This window comes from Camellia sinensis, chromosome 11 (genome assembly GCF_055761805.1).
Source record: "Camellia sinensis isolate YWXY chromosome 11, ASM5576180v1, whole genome shotgun sequence".
NCBI classification, from domain to species: domain Eukaryota; kingdom Viridiplantae; phylum Streptophyta; class Magnoliopsida; order Ericales; family Theaceae; genus Camellia; species Camellia sinensis.
The window spans coordinates 138,862,109-138,884,909 of NC_138971.1; the positions used below are offsets into that span (position 1 = coordinate 138,862,109).

The 22,801-nt window shown below is 29.9% G+C and overlaps 1 protein-coding gene across 2 annotated transcripts; it reads left to right on the plus strand.

The window, feature by feature from the left end:
* The first annotated feature begins 3,659 nt into the window (after positions 1-3,659).
* Positions 3,660-10,427, plus strand: LOC114295335 (uncharacterized). Of its 2 annotated transcripts, XR_014344662.1 has the most exons (8): positions 5,015-5,456; positions 6,764-6,909; positions 7,806-8,085; positions 8,572-8,802; positions 9,034-9,094; positions 9,229-9,365; positions 9,486-10,074; positions 10,201-10,427. XR_014344662.1 is itself a non-coding variant. In XM_082895718.1 (7 exons), the coding sequence occupies exons 3-5, from the start codon at positions 7,892-7,894 to the stop codon at positions 9,304-9,306; spliced, it is 333 nt and encodes a 110-aa protein (XP_082751844.1). In that variant the 5' UTR covers positions 3,660-5,456; positions 6,764-6,909; positions 7,806-7,891; the 3' UTR covers positions 9,307-9,365; positions 9,486-10,074; positions 10,201-10,427. The 2 variants fall into 2 exon arrangements, 1 of the variants encoding a protein (XP_082751844.1); XM_082895718.1 differs by lacking the exon at positions 8,572-8,802 and having other exon boundaries at positions 3,660-5,456.
* Positions 10,428-22,801: the final 12,374 nt, after the last annotated feature.

Consider the following 22,801-nt stretch of genomic DNA (forward strand, 5'->3'; position numbering starts at 1 on the left):
TGGATCAAGTTAAAAAGGTGCTCTAAGGTCAATGTCTTGTGGGGCGTTGGATCTGGGGATTTTGCGACACAGCAGGTTGTCGTTTTCTCTTGTAGAGTATCGTTCTTAGTTTCTTTTGATAATTTGAACCATCATATTGCAAGGTTCATTAAGTAGATCATTCGTACAAAAAATCAAGTTGATTAGATTTCTACGGCCCTATAACCAAAACAAATTTGTTTTTATAAATATTACGGTTAACATAATTTTTATAATTTTTAAAAAATAATTAAGACCTAATCATGAGGTTATGAATATTCAATTAATTAAATTTTTTATATAAATAATATTCTTAAAAAATTTCATAATATAAACAATTCAAATTATCAAAATACATTTAAAATGAACACCGACAAAAGAGCACAGCATCACCCCAAGTCTGAGGCACCCAAGGTCACATCAAGGTCAAAAGTGTTGCCATTACTTACCCAAAAAAAAAGTGTTGCCATCCTACCAGGCGATTGGATCAGTTTGAAGACATCCAATTAATTTTGAACTTTAAAATTAATGAGGCACCATTTGGAAAAAAGAATATGAGATTTTTTTAATTATTTTAGTCACAAAAGATAAAATATTACATTTAATTTATAATTATTACATTCTTCTCTCATAAAAAAATTTAAAAAACCAAAAAATTAAAAAATTCTTCCCAAACCAAGCTTTTTAGCCCAGGCTAAAATAGTCAAAAAAACCAAAAAGTCAAAAAGTCAACCTACTTCCCAAACCAACCCTGATTAATTTCGTAGGTCGAAAATTTCTTCTTCGAATTCTCAGACTGCCCAAAACGACGTCGTTTTAGGAATTTTTTTTTTTTTTCCCTCCGTATGTTTTCTGAAACAGAGAGAGCAGAGAGAAGAGGAAGAGAAAGAGGGAAAGAGAAGAGAGGGAAAAAGAGAATGGAGAGAGAGAGAGAGAGAGGGGGGGTTGATCGCCGCCGCCGCCGCCACCGCCGCCGCCGCCTCCGATCGTTGTAGCCCGTTTTTTTTTTTTTTTTAGTGGATCTGGATCTGAAAATAAAGGGAAAAAAAATAATAATAAAACTGTTGGTTGATGATGATGTGTTGATGATGATGATGGCGATGTTGATGACGATGTTGTTGATGATGAAGATGAATGGTTGATTTTTTTTTTATTTTTTCTTTTTTCCTGGATCTGAAGATGAATGGTTGTTGATAATGATGTTGATGAAGATCTGAAGATAAATGGCTTGTTGGGTGGTTGATGATGATGATTCGCTCTCTCTCTCTCTCTGCTACTCTCCTCTTCACTTCTTCTTCTTCTTCTTCTTCTTCTTCTTCTTCTTTGTTCTTCTTTTTTGATTTTGCCAGTTATTGAAAAGAAAAAAAAAATCAAAACGACGAAACAACGTCGTTTTGATTTTGGGCCAAATTCAAGCTACGTAGCATAACTGTTAAATAAATCTTCAAGTTGATCCAAGCATTTATTATGACCTCTTCGCTTTTTTTTTCTTCTTCCAAATACTATATAAACTAATAAGTAAAGAGTATTTATTTAAATAATATGGTTGATACAAATCATATGAATACGATAATTTATAAAATTTATTGAATTATATAGTATTATTATTAGGAAAATTTACACACAGATGGAGTTTTTATGAAATATTTATAGATTAATAAAAAAAATTTATAAATTTAATTATTAATATGTATAAAAATTTTCATTAATTTAATTTAATTTTTTTTAAAAGTAACCTGATGTGTAATTTTCCTTATTTATTATTATGTACTTTGCGCATATGAGTCATCAACTTATAATTTCGTGCATTTCCTACCAAAACTAGTGACTTGTGTTTATGGAGATTGTTTCCTCGCCTAATCAAAAGGAATAAAAAAATTATTCAAGTGATTTGAAACCATTATATTATATTTGATTTGATTTATTTTGATTGAGATCTAAAATTTTATTTTTTCACAATTTGAAACCATTACATTATATATTTGATTTGATTAATTTTGATTGAGATTTAAAATTTTACTTTTCCAGTTTTTAATATGATAGATTTTAATTAAGTGATATACGAACTTCACAACTCTCTAACAGTGAATCTCACCTCGTGTGTCTGATTGATTTTTAAATTTTTGTTATTAATTTAACTAATTATAGTTACCTGAATAGTGTTCTCAGTTTTAAAACTAAAAAAAACTGATAATGTTTTCGATTTTATAAGATAATTGAATCAAACCAATAAGTAGAAAGGCAAAAACGTGTAATTTTATACTCTATTTTTTTCATCAGTTAGTGAAACAATTATCTAAAATATTACTATACAATATTGATAATATTTTTAATTTTAAAAATTAGAAAAAACTAATAGTATTCCCAGTTTTATCAAATAGGACTTATTAGTTCAAAAAATTTTAGATATGACTTGAGCTATAATAACATTTATAAATAGAAATTTTAGGTAAATAACTCTAAAAAAAATTATTTCTCTCTCTATTTTTCTACACTTCATTTTATAAAAAATTAATGATACTAAAATCTATCATAATAGTATGGCGAAGTGTTTTACTATTAAAGCCTTCCTTGGTTACACTTTTTCATTTTCTTACATTTAGTATGATGAAAAAGAAAGATTAATGATAAATATTTTTTATGAAAAAAATAATTATTTGGGTGAAAAGTATTTTTAATTTTGAATTTTTGAATCAAAATCTTCCATTTTATCACTACCGCTGCCATCACCTCACCAGCTCCACCTCCACTATCCTACCACCATATTAGACATCACTACGGCCACGTTTGTTTGGCAGATTAGGTTGGATAGAATTATTAGTGCAGAGATTGTTAATATAGGGATTGTTAGTGAGGGATATAAGTGAAAGTATTTTTGTTTTAATGATAGTATGAGAGAGGATTAGTGATGAGATTGTTAAATTATTTTTATATAAAATAAATAAATAAATTATTTCTATATTAAAAAAATTAGAACAAATATTAAAACAAACATGTGCACTTGGTTAAAAAAAAATTAATTTTTTTTTATATATAAAATAGACTTAATTCCGTCACTATTTTCCCAATCTTACCCAAAATTCAGCCAAGTTAATCCCCCTATATGATAGTAGTCATAGTCCTATGGGACTATTAGTCTCTCTTCTACTTTTGTCAACCAAACATGGGTTATGTAAAACCCACAGAATTGATAGTCTAATCTCCCACATATAGAGCCAAACAAACATGACCTACTAGTACAACCACTAACATATTAGTTTTAAGGTCACAATTTTTTTTTTTTAGCAACCAAACTTGTAAAGGCATTTTAAATCTCTTTTTCTTTTTTCTGTTTTTGTCTCACCAAATTTGAGATTCAAACATAATCCTAATATTAACTTCAAGAGACGTGTTGTATTTAGATTTTGAACTATAAATATTTTTGGGGATGGTTAATTTATATGGATTTGTAACAAAAATTGAAGCACAGTTGAAATCACACTACTAAAAAAAGGGCATATTGCAACGTTTGTTTTGTGGCGTTTATGGAAACGCCATTATAGATTCATTAAACACAGCGTTTTAAAAACGTTGTCTTTGATCTCCGTTAAACGATGTCGTGTTGGGTCAATTTATTAACACCATCCTGGACTCCGTCTCTCATTTTCTCTGCCTCTTCCACAACCCCGATTTGAAGCTCAAACACTCTCTCTCTCTCTCTTCCAAAACCCTCGATTTGAAGCTCAAACACACAGACTCTCTCTCTTGCTCGCTCGATCAATTGAGATTTTGCATTGTATGTTCTTTATCAATGTTGATCGAAGCTCAACAACTCTCAATTTGAAGCTCAAACACACAGAACTCAATCGCAGCAGTTTGCTCTAGCTGTTCTTCATCAATTGCAACGATCTCTGTTCTTCATCGATCTCGAAGCTACTCGAGTGAGGACGGGCACCAGACGGTCCAGACTCCGATCTCTTTGTCTATTACTGCAAGCACTGCAGATCTCATGTCCTCATCACTAGTTCGCTTCTCTATTTCTCTTCGTCTAATTCATCTCAATTCACCTTCACCTACTTCTCTATTTGAATCTATCTATGTTATCTACTTACCTATATATACACACATTTATATGCACTAAATTCATTTCCACACACACAAAAAAACTAAACAATATTGGATTATCATCTTTGATTTTGTTATTTAGAGTGTTTGTGTTTGTAGTTTTTTTTTAAAAAAAAAATTATTTTGGTTTTTAACTTGTTCAGACTGCTAGTGTCTGTGTTTCTGTTCTTCATCAAAATCGATTTGTTCTTCATCAAATCGCAGATCCAAAATTCAAAATTCAAAATCCAAAATCGATCTGTTTTAGCTGATCTCTCTTGCTCTTATCTCAGGTACCTTTTTTATTCTCTACTTTCTCATTGTCAAATCTGCTGATTAACTCTGTAATTTTTTCATTCTTTAGTTTAAAAAAAAGAAAAAACAAGTTTATATAATTTGTGATGATCATGCTATTCTATAATGTGATACCAATGGTGAGACAATGGTCCATTGGTAGGGCCCATATGGATGTTTTCATTTGGATGATCTTGTTGGGTTTGTGTCTTATATTTCTCTGGGATTCATATAGTTATGGGTGTTTTACATGCATTTTAATTAGGTTGTCACTACAGGAAAAAGGGCATACCATAATAATGAAGAATACTTTGTACTAGTATAAAGGAATGTGGCGGTTGGGCATGTTATTGTGGTTTTATTCAACCTGTTGCATTGCTAGCTTTTGGAATCATTTACAACTTCATCTGCAACAGCATTGGATGTGCTTTGACTTCCCTTGAAAAAGTTCGTCATGACCTGTGTGATTATGTTTATTTGCATTTTTTAGGTTAAAGGAACAGACCTCTAGAACAAAGTTGTAAATTTGTATTAGTTTTTCGTGTTAGTTTATCTGAAAAATGGTAGTTCATAGTTGGTGATGTCTGTAGGCTCTCATGTTCCCCTGTATTAGTTTACCTTTTTTTTTTTGCAAGAGTTTTTATACCATTGCTATGCTCTTTCTCCCAGTTGTCTGTTTATTTTCCCAGTGTATCTGTGGACTGACATACTTTCTGGTTTGAGTTTAAATCCAGTTCAAAAACTTTGCTTCTTGAATGACTGACTAGTCATTGGAAATGAGTTAATTAATCATCAGTAGATTTATATATGTTATCTGAAAGAACATAGCATGTTTAGCCATATGATATACTAAAATCAAACCAGCAATGTAACAGCCCACTGAGAGAAGATAGAATCTGTGTGCATTTTCAGTGTTCTGTCATATATTCTTTTTGTATATATATATTTTTTTATATCCAGTATTTGGATGTTCAAATGAAAAGCTTGAACCATTGAGTTGGGATTTGAGGATTCAAATAGCTGTAGATGTAGCAAGGGCATTAGAATACCTTCATGATGGGGTAAGCCATAATCTTTGACACAGATTCATTCATTTTTTCCTGGCCTTTTTAGAGTATATGAATGTTATTAAAAAAAAATGGAAAAAGAAAAGAAGATGAAGCTATAGTTAGTTGTCATGTATAATTGCTTGGGCTCTTATACAATCGGGTGCATATTATACTTGGTTAAAGCTAGTAGCTGATTTTGGGCTTTGATAAAGGCCATTGAGGCAGTTCCAGATTTGAAGACCTATTTGGCTGCAAGGTTTTCGCTCAAAGCAGGCATGAATTAACCCCTAAGAGCATCTCCAATGGTTGTTGCTATATTGGGGTTGCTATTGCTATAATTTGGCAATGAATAGTGTTATTTTGCCAAATTATAGCAATAGTGCTCCAATGGTCATTTGCTATTTTTGACAAATCTCAACCAACTTTCCCTCCAATTTTGTAGGTGTTGTTTGGATATAGATTTTTTGTAATTTTATTTTTATTTATTTTTTGTCTTTTGTGACATTTTTTTATTTGTTTGTTAAAAAAAATTATATATTTATATTATTCCCAACTAGACAAATATAAAAAATAAAAAAAAAATGAAAAATTGGAAAAAAAAAATTGTTTGATTAATTCACCCCACCAAAAAACATATCACTACATATTTAATAAATTTTTTTAACTACACATAAAAAATAAAAAATGTCTTTTAATATCTTTTTATTCCAATAAAATGTTCTTCATTTAATGTCTTTTTATTTTACAATGTCTTTTAATGTCAGTTAATGTCTTTTTTTACATTGTGAAGTACAAAATACTCAAAAATGTTTCTTAAAACAACATGAAATAAATGATATTGCAAAAAAGACTAACAATTACATCAAAAAATAAATGATATTGCAAAAAATAAAGACTAACATTTATCCCGTAATTATTCATCAGGAGGTAGGGGAAATAAAAATTTGGGCTGCTCACATTTGAGGACCACTTGGCGAAAATCTCATTTTTTCGCATTGTGTAATACGCTTTCATCTGAGGGTCCAAATGAGAAATGTCCGCAGTCATTATTTGGTGTTCTTCCTTTCTTATCTCATGTTCTTGTCTTCTGATCTCAAAGTCATGTTTTTTCATCTCATGTTCTTGTCTTCTGATCTCGAAGTCATGTTTTTTCATCTCAAGTTCTTTTATCTCCTGCATTGCTTGAATCATTTTTTCTTCTCTTTCATCTTTTTTCTTTTCCTTCTCAGCAAGGTATTGGTTAAATGTGTCCAATTGTGTGCTCATATTTTGAACTTCAGCTTGAACGACTTGATTTTTTCGAAATAATTCTTTTGCAGATTTCCTACCCATCGGCCTTTTACCCCTTGCAGAGACACTACCCTCACCAACAGTTGGATTGTTACCAACACTTGGACTAGTGTCATCTTCAAAAGAAATGCAATTATCCATAGGGGAATCGGGGGCTGAATCAGGGAAAAATGGTGTATGTATCCTTAACTTCACCGTATTCGTAGGAGTTACATCTTGCCACCTGATATTGTTTTGCAAGATTGACCAACAATGTTCAAAAGCAAAATGTTTCTTTTCATCTTGATGGTATAAAAGTTTTGCTTGAAACATCTGTATCAATATTGAATTAAGTAAGTATCAATAAAATAAAATAAAATATGAAATCTTACTAGATAAAATAAAATATGTATCAATTTTGAATTAAGTAATTATTTAATTTTTTTATGAGACGAAATAAAATAAAATAAAAACTAACGTAATAAATGAAGATGAAATCTTACTAAATCAACTTGAGACATCCCACTTGGGTGTAGATTTTCGACTTGCGCTAAACATCCACGAAATTTGTTAGAACATTTCATGATTGTACCCCATCGAGATTGGATAGAAACTTGTGTTCTTTACTGATCATTCTGAAGGGAGCAATAATTTTCATAAACTCTCCCCGAAAAGTGAATATAAGATTGTGAATTACCAACAATTGGATCTTCAGAAATGTGACACCAAGCTTTACAAAGTGCCATATCTTCAGTAATGGTGAATGATTTTCCTCTCTTTATTTTTGATGAACCTTCCATACCGATTGTGTAAAGAAAATATAAATAAAAATAAAAATGTAATTTAGAAAATTTGTTGTGAAATGAAATTGAGTAAAAAGAGAGCACAAAATGTTTGTATTTATAGAAAAAAAAAGAGCCATTTTAACATAAAAAAGAGCTGTTTTATTTTTATAGCCGGTTTGTGTTAATCCTTTTTTTTATAGCCGTTGTAGATATATGTTTCAATTATGCTTTTATTTAATTTTTATTTTTTTAATGAATAAAGTAATCCACTCATGAATAAAGTAAACCCAAGTTCAATCAACTTTAGGAAATTTCCAGATCCACTCTTGAGAGAGACAGAGAGCTTCGAAACTTGAGAGAGAGAGAGAGAGAGAGAGAGAAAGAGAGCTTCAGATGAGTGAAGATCAGAGGGAAGAGGGAAGGTCAGAGGGAAGATTAGAGCTTCGGATGAGTGAAGATCAGAGGGAGAGACCTTCGAATGAACTTCGGATCAGCTTTAGATCAATGAAGATGAACTTCCAACCCTTTTCAACCCTCGGATCAGTGAAGATTTTTTTCAGATCAGTGAACTTCAACCCTCGGATCAGGTATTTTTCTTGGATTATTTGAGATTACCTCTCATTAATCTTGCTCCTTCAACCCTCCTTCTACGCTGCTCTTGGATTATTTTCAGCCCCGATCTCCTGAAAATTTGCAGCAAAAAAAATATTTTGATGAATTTGATGAAATTCGTAGCAAAAAAAATTGATGAATTCGTATAAAAAAAATTCATGAATTCGTATAAAAAATTGATGAATTCGTAGCAAAAAAAATATTCCCAGATAGCACAAAAAATTCATATAAAAATTCGTATATATTTTAACAAATGAAGATGAATTTGATGAAATCTTTTTAAATTTGTTTTTGGTATGAATTTGATGAATTTGATGAATATTGATGAATTCTGGAATATTGATGAATTCTTGTTCATTCTTGTTGAATATTGATGAATTTGATGAATATTGATGAATAAAATTAGTGAATATTGATGAATTTGTTCATTCTTGTTCATTCATGAATATTGATAAATCTAGAAAATCCCAACCGAAAGGGAAGGAGGGAAGGAAGGAAGAGAGAAAACAGTTAATTTTGGGTGACTTGGCAGATTTGGCAGCTGCCAAAGTAGTTGCCAAGTTTGGCACTTGATTTGGCAGTTGCCAAATTTGGCAGCTGGTATAGCATGCCATTGGAGAAGCCACGATTGTCCAAGCTGCTATATTATGGCTTTGGCAGCTGATATAGCCATCCATTGGAGATGCTCTAAGGTAAGGTTGCACAAGCATCCTGCAAAGGCACTTCTAAGTTTGTTATCAATCACAAGAACCTTAGAGAAGTATATTTAAAAATTTGGAGGGCGCCAAGGAATTCTTTTAGTTGCCTTGTATCCATTTTCTTTTATAATAGTTTCTTATTGCTCATAACAAAGGAAAGTTAGGAGTAAATCTACAGTCTATGAAATTGAATTTTGATATGAATTTCTTCGTTGCATATTACAGGTTACTTAAGAGGTTGGATTTTCCAGAAATGAAATTTAGCTTGTATTTTATGGGCTATGAGGTAAAGTCTTCTGCATTACTTTTGTAATATTTTTTTTTCTTTCTATTTCTATCTTCTAAAACCATGAGATTCTAATTTTTTTTTTCTGTTTCTGCCATATGTTCGTTGATGTTCTTTTTAAACCTTGTTACAAGGAGGAGATAGTTGATTGGTGCTCTGCCCCTCTACAAAGAGGGATGAACACTTGGATGGAGTGGAAGACAACTGTGTAATTGATCCACAGCATTAGGGACATTGTTGATAACTTGGGATATTAGCTCTTTCTAGGATGGTACACCTTTTGTCTTTTTAACTAGTACACGTACATGGGCTCCTCCTTTTGGTGATTTGTAGTGAATTCACTTAAAAACAATTAACTTGACATCTCTCTCTCTCTCTCTCTCTTTCTCAGGACTTAACATCAGCTCCCAGCAATGCAGTTGATCGTACTGTTTGGACATTTAGTCAGAAGGCTACAATTGAGCTCACACAATATATTTTATTTTGATATCACATTTTTTTTTTTTTTTTGAGAACGTGGGTTCTGAGAGTTTTGGGACCCACTTTGTTTGGTAATCTTGATCCTATATCTTCAAGCTTTGTATTGTAAGCTTCACTTGCTTGTTGCATCTGTTAACAGGTGTTTGATTTTTTCAAACTTTCATGAAACAATGCTAACCTGAAATTGCTGAATAATCAATTTAGGCAATTGCTGGCTTGCATAGAAATGGAGATTGGTATATTCATTAGGAGAACATTGATGGTGGTGTTATTTTGTCTGTGGGTGCCCATGAAAGTCATGGCTAGGACTGGAAATGCTAGTGTTTCTTCCTGAAAGCCAAATGTAGTAAATATTGGAGCTCTGTACACCTTCAATTCTGTTATTAGACAATCAGCAAAGCCAGCAATTGAAGCTACGGTTGATGATGTCAATTCCGATTCAACTGTTCTTGTTGGGATGAACACACACAAAGAGAAGCTCATTCATATATTTAGTTTTGGTATCTTTGCTCTTTCGTGTCTTTTTCTTCCAGTTCATTGTTTCTCTCTGATTTCATTAGCCCTAACAGTGTTTTTTTTGGATATATTCCATGTCTAATTTAGTCAATGATGGTTGATTGTTTCAGGCATATGAGCTCTGCGAGAAGTTTGACGCCAACAAACATGTGGATTGAAGAGTATATTTTGTGTGGATTGAAGAGTACATAGATTTTGTGTAGTAAAAATCTCATGAAATGTGCAATTAATTTGGTTCATAGATGAGTTGAATACTTTAATGTATTTTCCCCTAACTTTGTATAATGTTTTATGATGGGTTGATTACAATATATTGGATGTATAAAAATTCTGATTAGCTTGATGCATGGTGATATGTGAATTTGAGCCATTTGTGTTCGTAGTTCAATTTTCAAGCCACCTTCTTTAGTTAAATTCTTTGGCTTATGCTATGTATATAATAATAATAATAATAATAATAATAATAATAATAATAATAATAATTAAAAAAAAAGGTGGCGTTTTTTCAAAAACGCCACTAAATGACATCATCATGACGTCACACGTTAATTTGTGACGGAAGTGGAAGTTGATGTCAAAGATTTAGCGACGTTTTAAAAAATGCCGTCTTATATTTTTAGCGACGTTTTTAAAACGTCGTAAAGCTATTGCGGCGGCCGTATTAGCGGCAAAAATTTTAAACGTCGATTTGACTTTTTATGGCGTTTTTTAAGCTTTTAGCGACGTTTTTAAAACGCCGCGAAAACTTAAATTTCCTACAGTGTCACCCAAACATTTAACCTCTATTATTGGATTGGATTGGCTTAAAAAGGTGCTCTACGGCCAATGTCTATGTGTTGTTGGGGGGGGGGGGGGAATGTGGGATCCTGCTCTGCATTTGGGTACGGCAGGCTACTGTATTTTTTTTTTGTGAAGTATCGTCCTGTATCTCTTTTAGTAATTTAAATTATTCATATTATAAGATTTGTTAAGTAAATTATCCATGTATAAAATAAAGTTGATTGAATATCTGCCGCTTTATAACCAAAGCACATTTATTTTGATAAAAATTAACGGTTAACATAATTTTAATAAATTTTTAAAAATAATTAAGACCTAATTGTGAAATTATAAATATCTAATTAATTTAATTTTTTATATAAATAATATTCTTAACAAACCCTTCAATATCAACGATTTATATTATCGAAAAATATTCAAGATGAACTCTTATAAAGAGGCACACTAGGTTGCTGTCAAAACCCCAAGTTTGGGGTAGGAATGGCAACGGGCCGGGGCGGGGCCGGGAATCACATTCCCCGTCCCCAGCCCCGATCCCCGACGGGGAGCCTATTACCGCCCCCACCCCTCACCCCTAACGGGGATCGAGTTTCCCCAATCCCGAAGATTCCCCAGTCAAAAAAAAAAATATATATATATATATATATAGATATTCAACAACACATCTTACTCAGATTCAACAACAGATATTCAAAAACAGATCATCTGAGCATATTTGTTCATCATCATCAACAACAACACACCCATACATCAAATTTAACATATATATTCAACAAATTGAACAGATCGGAGCTCAGATGTAAAAAATAAAAAATCTGAAACATTCAAAATAAAATAAAATAAACAATCTGAAACATTCACACAGAGAGAGAGGGCTCAAGAACAAGCACACAAGAGTGTCAACAATGGCAGCCGAATCATCTCTTCCTCATTAGCCCCAATAGAGCCGCCGTGGCCAGCCTCTTAGGGTTGTGCTTGCGGTAGAGTTTGGAGAGGAGAGGGGGACTCGATCGGCGGTCGAACTGAGGAAGAGGAGGCGGGAGATCGAAGAGAGATTGGCGGGTAGAGGAGGAAGATCGGCCGGGAGAGAGAGAGGAGAAGGGAGATCGGCAGGGAAATGAGGGAGATCGGCGCAGGGAGAGAGAAAAAGAGAGAGAGAGAGAGAGAGAGAGAGAGAGAGGGGGCGGTATAACTCACACAGGTTGTGTGTGTTTTAGGGTGTGCTTATATATATATATATATATATATGGGGGTATAATAGTAATATTACATCGGAAAAACGGGACCGGGGGACGGAGACGGGGACGGGGCCTGGTACGGGGCTGAAACACTTATTCCCGTCCCCGACCCGAAACTGATTGTGGATTAATTTTTGAATATCGTCCCCTCTCCGTTAGGGTTATTTTTTGAGAAAAAATAACTCAAATCAGAATCGAAAGATCGAGTCCCCGTCAAATCAAGTTTAAATTGCCATCCCTAATCCGGGGGCACCCAAGGTCACATGAAGTTGGTTTAAGTAAAGGTCAAAGTGTTGCCATCCTACCAAGTGATTGGATCAGTTTGACCACGTCCCAATTAACTTTGAAACTTTAAAATTAATGATTAAATAAATTTCAAAGTTGATCCAAGCATTTATTATGATCTCACTAAAAAAAATTAAAGTCTTAGAAATTAAAATTTAGGGATAAAATTATTTTTTAAGGATTAAATATTTTTGTTATAAAAAGAATTGTTATTATATTTTTAGTAACAAAAATTAGACATTAGTGTTGAATTATTATCATTTTCAGACCAAATTTTTTGTCTCAAAAAATAAATCTTTTTGAGACTAAATTATTTTGTCCCTAAAAGTCTATTTGTTAGTACTCCCTCCGTCCCATAATATTAGTCCCTTATTCCATTTTTCATTGTCCCAAAATATTAGTTCCTTTTCAAAAATCAAGTACAAAAATAATATAAATTTCCCATTTTGCCCTTCTTTTAAATTCATAAATAATATAAAAAGTACAATTATGACATTGATATTCTCAAAAAAGTGTACTAGCAAAGGGTAATTTTGGAAAACCAACTTTTTAAAAGTACAATAATTGTACTACCAAAAAAAGTTGGATTCCCCAAAATGGACCATTATTTTGGGACGGAGGGAGTAATATTTTAAAAATTTTATCCCTGAAAGCCTTGTTTTTGACTTTTCGGGACGACATTTTAGTGACTATCCTCACGACGATAGAAATTGATCTTTAAATGTCTTTTGCAACAAAATTTTCACTTTTAGAAACCAATTTTGTGGTTTCTAAAACTTTTATATGTTGTAGTGCCTCTTCGCCTATTTTTTAATTTTTTTTTGAAATATTATATAAATTAATAAGTAAAGAGTATTTATTTAAATAATATGGTTGATACAAATCATATGAATATGATAATTTATAAAATTTATTGAATTATATAGTATTATTATTAGCAAAATTTACACACAGATGGAGTTTTCATGAAATATTTACAAATGAATTCAAAAAATTATAAATTTAATTATTAATATGTATAAAATTTTTCGTTAATTTAATTTAATTTTTTTAAAAAGTAACCCGATGTGTAATCAACTTATAATTTCGTGCACTTCCTACCAAAACTAGTGACTTGTATTCTCAGTTTTAAAACTGAAAAAAATTGATATTGTTTTCGATTTTATTAGATAATTGAATCAAATCAATAAGTAGAAAGACAAAAATATGTAATCTCATCCTCTATTTTTTTATCAGTTAGTGAAACAATTATCTAAAATATTACTATGCAAAATTGATAATATTTTTAATTTTAAAAATAAAAAAAAAACTGATAATATTCTCAGTTTTACCAAATATGACTTATTAGTTCAAAAAAATTTTAAATAGGACCTGAGCTATAATAACATTGATAAATAGGACTTTTAGGTAAATTACTCTAAAAATAATAAGGAAAATACTATATAAAAAATTAATGATACTAAAATAAATGATACTAGAATTTTGATTGAGATCTAAAATTTTACTTTGTCACAATTTGAAACCATTACATTACATATTTGATTTGATTAAATTTGGATGAGATTTAAAATTTTACTTTTTCAATTTTTAATATGATAGATTTTAATTAAGTGATATACGAATTTCACAACTCTCTAACAATAAAGGTGAATGTAAATCTCACCTTGTGTGTTTGACTGGTTTTTAAATTTTTGTTATTAATTTAACTAATTATAGTTTCCTAAGACTATGATTGACAAAGTAGTCCGAACCACCAAAAATGAACTCATCCAAAAGGGTCTATAGATAATAATGTATCTATTAGTATCACTATCACTGAAGTGACCAAAAATGAACTCATCCAAAAGAGTCTATAGATAATATGTATTTATTAGTATCACCATCACTGAAGTGACCAAAAATGAACTCATCCAAAGCGTCTATAGATAATGTATTTATTAGTCATCACCATCACTGAAGTGGTCTAAAACTAGTCATTCCACCAAGATGTTGACTTTCATTTACAACAATACTATTACATATTACATATTGAAGATAATTACTCAAAAAATTATTAAAAAAAAATATTAATAATTTACATTTATTGTGAATTTGACATACATCTAATTAATTTTAAATTTACACCACACACTCATTTTTAGAATGAAAATGCATTTTCATATTTCATTTATTTATTAGTGGGTCTCGAATAAATTCCTTGGAGCTTTTAATTTTTTGCTCACCAATCACGTAACAAAGTGATAATATCACTAAATTGATGGAAGCCAAGTCTATGTACCAAGAAAAGTAATAAGAAAATCATTTAAAATTTTAAATTTAAAAAATATATATTTAAATTTCTTGTTAAAAGGTTATATCATGAATAAACCTTGATTTTAAATTTTAAATTCTGAATAATTTTTCCAATATTTTTTCTGAATATATATAGTATTAGTTTTTATGAAAATAACATGTTTGATCAATTTCTTCTCTCTCACTCTCCATTATCTTCCATTGTTATGGACCACAACTTGAAAGGATTGCTCACCAAAAATTGAACAAAACAAATCTCTCTCTCTCACTCCATTTCTTCCATTAGTTGGGACTTTAACTTCAAATATTATGGACTATAACTTGAAAGGATTGCTCACCAAAAATTAAACAGTACCAATCTCTCACTCTCTCACTCTCTCACTTCATTCTCTTCCGTTGATTGGGACTATAACTTCGCATGATTGCTCAACTAAAATTTACTAGGGGTGAGCATGGTCCGGATTGGACCGGATTGGAATAAAACCAGGACCAATCCGTTATTTACGGTTCCTAAAAAATTGGAACCAATCCAATCCGTTCAAGTCATGGAACCAATCCGAACCAATCCATTTAAATACGGATTGGATCGGTTTAGGACCACGGATTCACATAATTAAATAACAAAAATATATATATAACACTTGAATTTCATAAAAATATAAACATAGCGCTATATTAGTTCCATAATAGCAACATGTTTTTCTATAATAACGACATACTGTTCTAGAATTTAAACAACCATAAGAAAACTGGTTTCACCATAAGTATTTAGACCATTGCAAATTAAAACTTAAAACTAACAAACAAAAGTAATAAAAGAAGATATTATACGATTTTAGGTTTGAGTTTAGATTTTACATAGAATAAGAAAAGATACTATGGGGGAGGATGTATAATAAAAATATAGACTATTTGTATACGGTCCGGATCGGTTCCAATCTGGAACCGTGGGATTCAATCCGGAACAAATCCGTGAACTACGGATTTTTAATTATTCAATCCGGAACCGAACCACGGATTCAAAAAACCAATCCAAACCTATCGGATTGGACTGGACTGGATCGGATTACGGATTTCACGGATTCCTTGCTCAGCCCTAAAATTTACCTTTTCTCTCTCTTTATTGTCTTTCATTGACCTGTTTTGAAATTTGACTAAAAGTTAATTTTTTAATTTTTTAAGTCATATTATTTATTTTATTTTTTTATATTATAACAACTTCAATGGATTGCTCACCTAAATTTCATTACTAACTTGTACTGAAAAAGCCGAAGCAGGTGGCACCGAAGAGTGTAGACTCTTCCCTTACTCTTTGTCCTTATCTCTGTACTTACAGTGGTGGAATTGTATTTTAAGATAATTCAACAGTTTAGATCTAACTATTTTAAAAAATAAAGTTATTAAACAAGTCAGATCTAAACCGTTGGATTATCTTAGAGTGCATCTCTACCATTGCAAGTAGAGAGATAAGGAGAGAGAGTAAGGAGAGGATCCTAATTCGGCACCGAAGCCTAATGAGTGTTGTTACCTCCTTTCAATTTATGACTTCATTATTGGCAAACTATTGGCATGCCAAAGTAGTACTATTTGAATGGCATGCCAAAGAAGTTTGAAATGATTTTTTTTTTTTTTAATACTTAAAGATCTTCTTTTTTCTTTTTTTTTAAAGGGTTTTGTTAATGAATATTTTAACAAAATTAATTAATAAAATTTAAAATAAATTATACATTTTTATGGCACGTATATTTATAAATAATGTATAAGAGCTTAACAAAAAAAAAGAAAGAAAGAAAGAAAGATTACCAATTAACTAGAAACTAGTGTGGAGTGCATGAGGGATACTTGCTTTGTTCACAACAAGAGACTGCTTGCTATGCCGTTTGGGGCTTACCCAAAGTTTTATTTTTATTATTTGAACCATTCATCTTATTAGATTTGTTGATTAAATCATGTACATAAAAAATTAGATTAATTAGGTATTGAAGTCACATGATCAAATTACATTTATCTAGAAAAAATAAATATCCTATTTTCAAAATCACATTTGCTGTCTATTTTTAAAGACAATTTTTTTCTAATATATGATTATTGATTTCTAATCAATTTGATTTTTTATATGAATGATTCTCTCAGCAAATCTTATAAAATAAACAGTTTAAATAATGAAAATAATATCAAAATTAACCCGTAGCAGGTACTTGGCTCCGCGGGTTGGATGCCCCATACTAGATATTGTACTATCTAATTCAATTTAATTTATTACCAAAAAATAAAAAATTCAATTTAATTTAATATAAGTTCCTTCTACCAAAAAATAATAAAAACCTACTAACTCACAAAATATAATAAATTCTATAGAAACCTAAAATCAAAAAAATTTAATGCATAATTATCGTCTTATAAATTTGTTGTTAGATTCAAATTAAGAAATTATTAAGTTAATTTGTATGACAATATTTATAACCATGTTGCTCACATGCATCTGTAGATGCTTTGTTTGGTAGGAGAGAAAGTGGGAAAATAAACCAAGGCACAATGGAAGAAGAAAAAACAAGTGAGGAGAGAAAAAAATTTGATTCTTTACTCTCGTTTGGTTGGAAAACAATGGTCGGAGAGAATGGAAAAGTACGGAAAATACTTCTAAAAATTTGACATTAGAGTTGGTACCTTATGAATTATTTATCGAAAAAAAAATCGAAACTACTTTTTTATTATATTTTTCACTGTTCTGTTATAGGGTCATCGCTTTGTGAAAAAGACAGTCATAAACGTGATATTTGTAACATTGGGGTGTTACAGGAATTCGGCTTTTAGCCACTTTTTTAGATTTTTAGTAAAAGTTAAAAGTTAATTTTTTTTTGTATTTTTTTTATTTGGGAAGTTGGTTTTTAGTCATTGGTGAAATTACAATTCTACCCCTTATGGATCAAAATATACTACATAAATGAACTTGTAAATCTTTTAAATTGAATAGGGATAGTTTGGTTATTTTATTGTGATTTGACATTTTAAATAAATATTAATCAAAAAAACCAAAAGTAACTTTTTACCAACTTTTCAAATCATTTGTTTAAAAAAGTCAAAAATTTTAGTAAAAAGCTAAAAAAATCACTTTTTACTATCTTTCCAAAATAGACCATTGTTGTATTTATTATACCTCAATTTCTCCTAAATTTTCCCACCAAATATCTTCACATTTGACATAGGCCCTGTTTGGTACAGCTTTTTTTTAGCTTATTTCAACTTTCAGCTTAATTTAAGTTATTTTGATGTGTTTGGTTTAACTTAACAATGCAGCTTATAGCTTTTTGTAAGTCAAAAATCAACTTATTCTTTGAGTGGGGCAAGAGAAGCTTAATTTATAAGTCAGAAATCAGCTTATATTCATAATTATAAGTTACAAATTGTTAAGACATAAGTTATAAGCACTTTCCCACAATTCTACCAAACAAAGCTAAAGAAGATTTCAAAAAACTTCTCACTTTTCTTGAAAAAAATTCTCCCTTTCATTCAAGCTTTATCCCTCCTTACAATAATTGTATTAAAGTTCTTGCATCAACCAAAAAACACAACACACACTCTCTCTCTCTCTCTCTCTCTCTCTCTCTCACACACACACACACAGAGAGGAAAGAAGAAGAGAAAGAGAGAGAAATGAAAAATTTATTTAACCTTTTTTTTGTTCTACCATACATAAGGTTAACTAGGTTTTGAAAGTTTGTAACTAAAATCACAATTCTCGGACCAAGTTTTGGCATAGGGATATGTGGTCCCATGTTATAGCAATAGGAAATATTATGGTTAGCATTCCTTTTAAGGGTGTATATATGCACTCTATTATAAAATGTGTAATTTTATCATAAAATTTTATGTCATCAATCATAAAATACGTAATTAGAGATGTAAAAAAAATTGAAAAAATTGACCAAACCGATTGAATCGGACCAAACCGGTTATATTTGATATGTTTTTTTTAACAAAAATCGGTCTGTATGGTTTTTAAATATGAATTTTTTCAATTTTCGGTTCGATATCGATTTAAGCATCTTGTGCATCGATTTAAACCGAAACTGAACGCTTCAACATATATTTTATTTGTAATATATACTATATATAATCTTAACTCTAACTCATTATTCTTGAAACCTTAGTGTTTTTAATTTTATTTTTGTTTTTATTTTTGTTAATTTAGGAATCAAAAATTATGTATTAAATGGATGGATTAGATATGTTTGAAATGGTAGACAAATAACTAATTTAATATTTTTATATAGATTAATGATTATATTTAAAAGTGACTCAAGTTTGAAAAATTTTAAACCGATTAAATCGCACAAAACCGAACCGTTTTCAATTGATTCGGTTCGGTTCGGTTCGGTGCGGTTTGGTAGGAGAAGCGGTCTGTATCGGTGTTCAAAATAATAAAGTCGATATTATCGATTCGCTGTAATTTTTTACTTAAATTCCAACTGTACCAAACTGATTATATCCCCATGCATAATTATGTAGAATCAGATCTGTCATGGGCTTGTCCTAAATGATAAAAAAAGAAAAGAAAAAGTAGGTATATACTATTCCCTTCATCTCAAAATGTTAGTCCATTTTTCTATTTTTTATTATCCCAAAATACTAGTCCCTTTTAAAAAATCAAGAACTAAAATAATGTGAATTTTCTATTTTACCCTTATTTTAAATTCATTAATAACACAAAAAGTACAATTATAACAATTGATATTCTCAAAAAAAAATGTACCATCAAAGGATAATTTTAGAAAATTAATATTTTTAAAGTGCAATAATTGTACTACCTAAGTTAGATCCTCCAAAAGAATTATTATTTTGAAATAGAGGAAGTATATACCATCACTGTACTAATCCAAGTTTCCCATATATTAACAGTCATTTTGTTTAATTGAAGGGTATTGCTTTAATTAGCACAATTTTATTCAGATGGGGCTGAAATTAATATGATTAAACGTGTAATTGAAGAGTATTGCTTAAATTAGCCCAATTTTATTTAGATAGGGCTGAAATTAATATAATCAAACGTGTAAATTTGAAAATAAGTACATTAAACAATATGAAAAATTATCTAGTATGTTTAGAATATAGGACAATACTCTTTAAATAGCAAGGGAATATATATATACATATATATGACAACCTCATCTCTTATTTTTCTTACAATTTAGTGGGCATATATTCACATAGTATTCTTAATACAATCACTAATAATATCTCACTTTGTTTGGTTTTAGTCCTTTGAAAACACTTTTCAAAAAATTATATTTTCTTATTTTTCATATTTTTTTGTTTTTATTGAATTTTTTTAATATTTTAAGCAATTTTTTTAATTTTTAGACACACCTAACATAAATACACTTAAAAAGTATAATTTTTGTAAATTTTTTTAAAAAAATTCACTAAATACCAAAAATACAAAAAAAATATGAAAATTCAGAATATTTTGATATTTTTGCATATTTATTAATTTTTTAAAATATTTTTTTTACAAATATTTTACTTTTTAGATATATCTAAGTAAGGTGCATCTAAAAAAGTAAAAAAAAAATGTTTACAATTTTAAAAATATTCATTAAAAAAAATGAAATTAACATGATATTTTGTTGTTGATATCATTATAAATTGTTATATTAGTCTTTTTATTTTTTATAAATAATTAAAAAATTAATTAAAATAGACAATTTTGGCACGGAGCCTCTGTGTCCACTTAAATGCTTTCGCTTTTGCTTTCACCTTTCAATGGCATATTGGAGGAAAAATATGCATTATCATGATTTGTATGCAAAAGTCAAGTAGAAACTATTGGAAATTTTTTCACCCCATAATGATTATAATTTGATATTTTATTATTATTATTTTTTTTGTTTTCTAATGATTTGGTATTTATTGGAAAACAAAAGCACCACGAAACGAAACGAATCTAAATTGTTTTCATAAAAGTGGACCACATGCCCAAAAATTCATTTGTTTGGCAACAACGGCACTTTTGGGAACAATGGTAAAAAATCAATTTTTTAATTTTTTAACTTTTTTTAGTTTAAAAAATCAATTTTTTTACTCAAAATAACTCAATTTTTTACCAAAAAAATTACCAAAAAAGTCAAAAAATAAAAAAACTAACTTTTTACTATTTTAGCCACCGTTTGGAAAGGTGAGTTGGAAGCTTTTTTGGTTATTTTAGCCACAAAAGACAAAATAGGCTATTTTAACCATAACAAACAAAACATCATATCTAACCCAGAATCATTACACTCTTCTCTCACAAAAAAAAATCAAAAAATCAAAAAATCATTCCCAAACCAAATTTTTTAACCCAGACTAAAATAACCAAAAATATTAAAAAGCAAAAAAATCAACCCACTTCCCAAATGACACAATGTAATGCAAGAGAGTCGGTGGCCAAGCACACTCAGCCATGAATGCCTTAATTAATTGGGTACACGGATGGAAAGCTATTTTATTCTTGTTCCATGCATGGGTCCTCCTATCTAGAGGTGCGTGGCCTGCTGGATTTAGGTTATTTTTGAGAAAAAATAAAAAAAATAAAAATAGAACCATGTATGGTGAATTGAGATTTTTTTTTAAAACATTTAGAATCAAATTGAGCTAAACTGTAAAAAAATGATTTTGTTTTGGTATGGTACGGTTCTATTGTTGTACTAGAAAATTCATCACTATAATCATAGTATTAATTCGAATAAGGATTTAATTCTACTTATGAAAGTATTTTAAAAAAATTCACAAATATGCTTAATTTATTATTATTATAATAATAGCATATTAAATACTACATAAATGCTATTTTAATAATATAAGGAAAGTAAAATTTTTAGTAAATGTAACATTGATTATTATATTTAATTCTTCTGACTCTTAATTATAAAATTATATTCAATTTTTTTGAGTTTTAATTTTAAAAACTACTAGAGTGATTTTTTCTAAAATTATTTTACAGTAATTTTTTGTTTGGTTAAATTTTTTTTAAAGTAATATCAATAGTATCTCAAAATTTGTCCAATTTATGTAGACTGAATTTTAAAATTAGTCAAAGTGAACGGAAGCTAACCTGAGCTACCATAATAAAAAAATATAAAAAAAAAAACCCTTAAATTATTATACTTTTATTTTTTTATAGAATTAAATTTCAATAAAGGTGAAAATGACTTTTAAAGGTGGGGGAATCATGCTTCTACAGATTCACATGATGCGCACGACCTTTGCTGGGTCCCAATATTTCAACAAATCACTGACGTCCACGTGTTCCCAAGTGTTTCCACCGAGCAAGGATCTCCTCCTTGCGTCATTTCCTACTAGCAGGGCCATTAGGCCTACTTTTAAGTCCAATTTTGATAATTCGAACCGTTCATATTTTAAGAGTTGTTTAGTATATCATACCTGTAAAAAATCAAGTTGATCAGATATCAAAAAGTATGTGTTTGGAAAAATCAAACTAAAAACTATTATTTTTAAAAATTTAATAAACATTTTTCTAAACACATGCTTTCTGATATCTGATCAACTTAATTTTTTACAGGTATGATATACTAAACAAATTTTAAAATATGAACGGTTCTGATTATCAAAATTGGGCCTAAAAGTAGGCCCAATAGCCCTACAAGTAAGAAATGCAAGAAGGAAATCTTGACTCGTTTCCACCAATCCTAGCCTATGCAACTTCTCTCTCCTCTCACTCACGAGGCATTCATGGACTCAGACTACCACATCAGCAGTGTAATTTTTGTTTTTTTGGGATCAAATCAGCAGCGTAATTGACTAATGAAAATAATACATTAAAAAAAAAAAATCACAATGCATGAAATCTGTTAAAAAAAAAACTTTGCCAACAAATTATTAATCAAAAAGAAAACTATCAGTTTTTTTTTTTAAAAAAAATTGATCAGTTTAGCACATTATATTAGAATGATGACGAAATGTACCAGATTTGTTGAATAAATTTTCTTCTCTCACACTCTCTTTCTATGTTTACAAGTAATTATTTTGTTTTTCAGAAATTTCAGATTGGCAATATACCCAATCAATAAGAGAGACCTAATAATTAATTGGACCTAATTTTTTTTTTTAAAAAAGATGA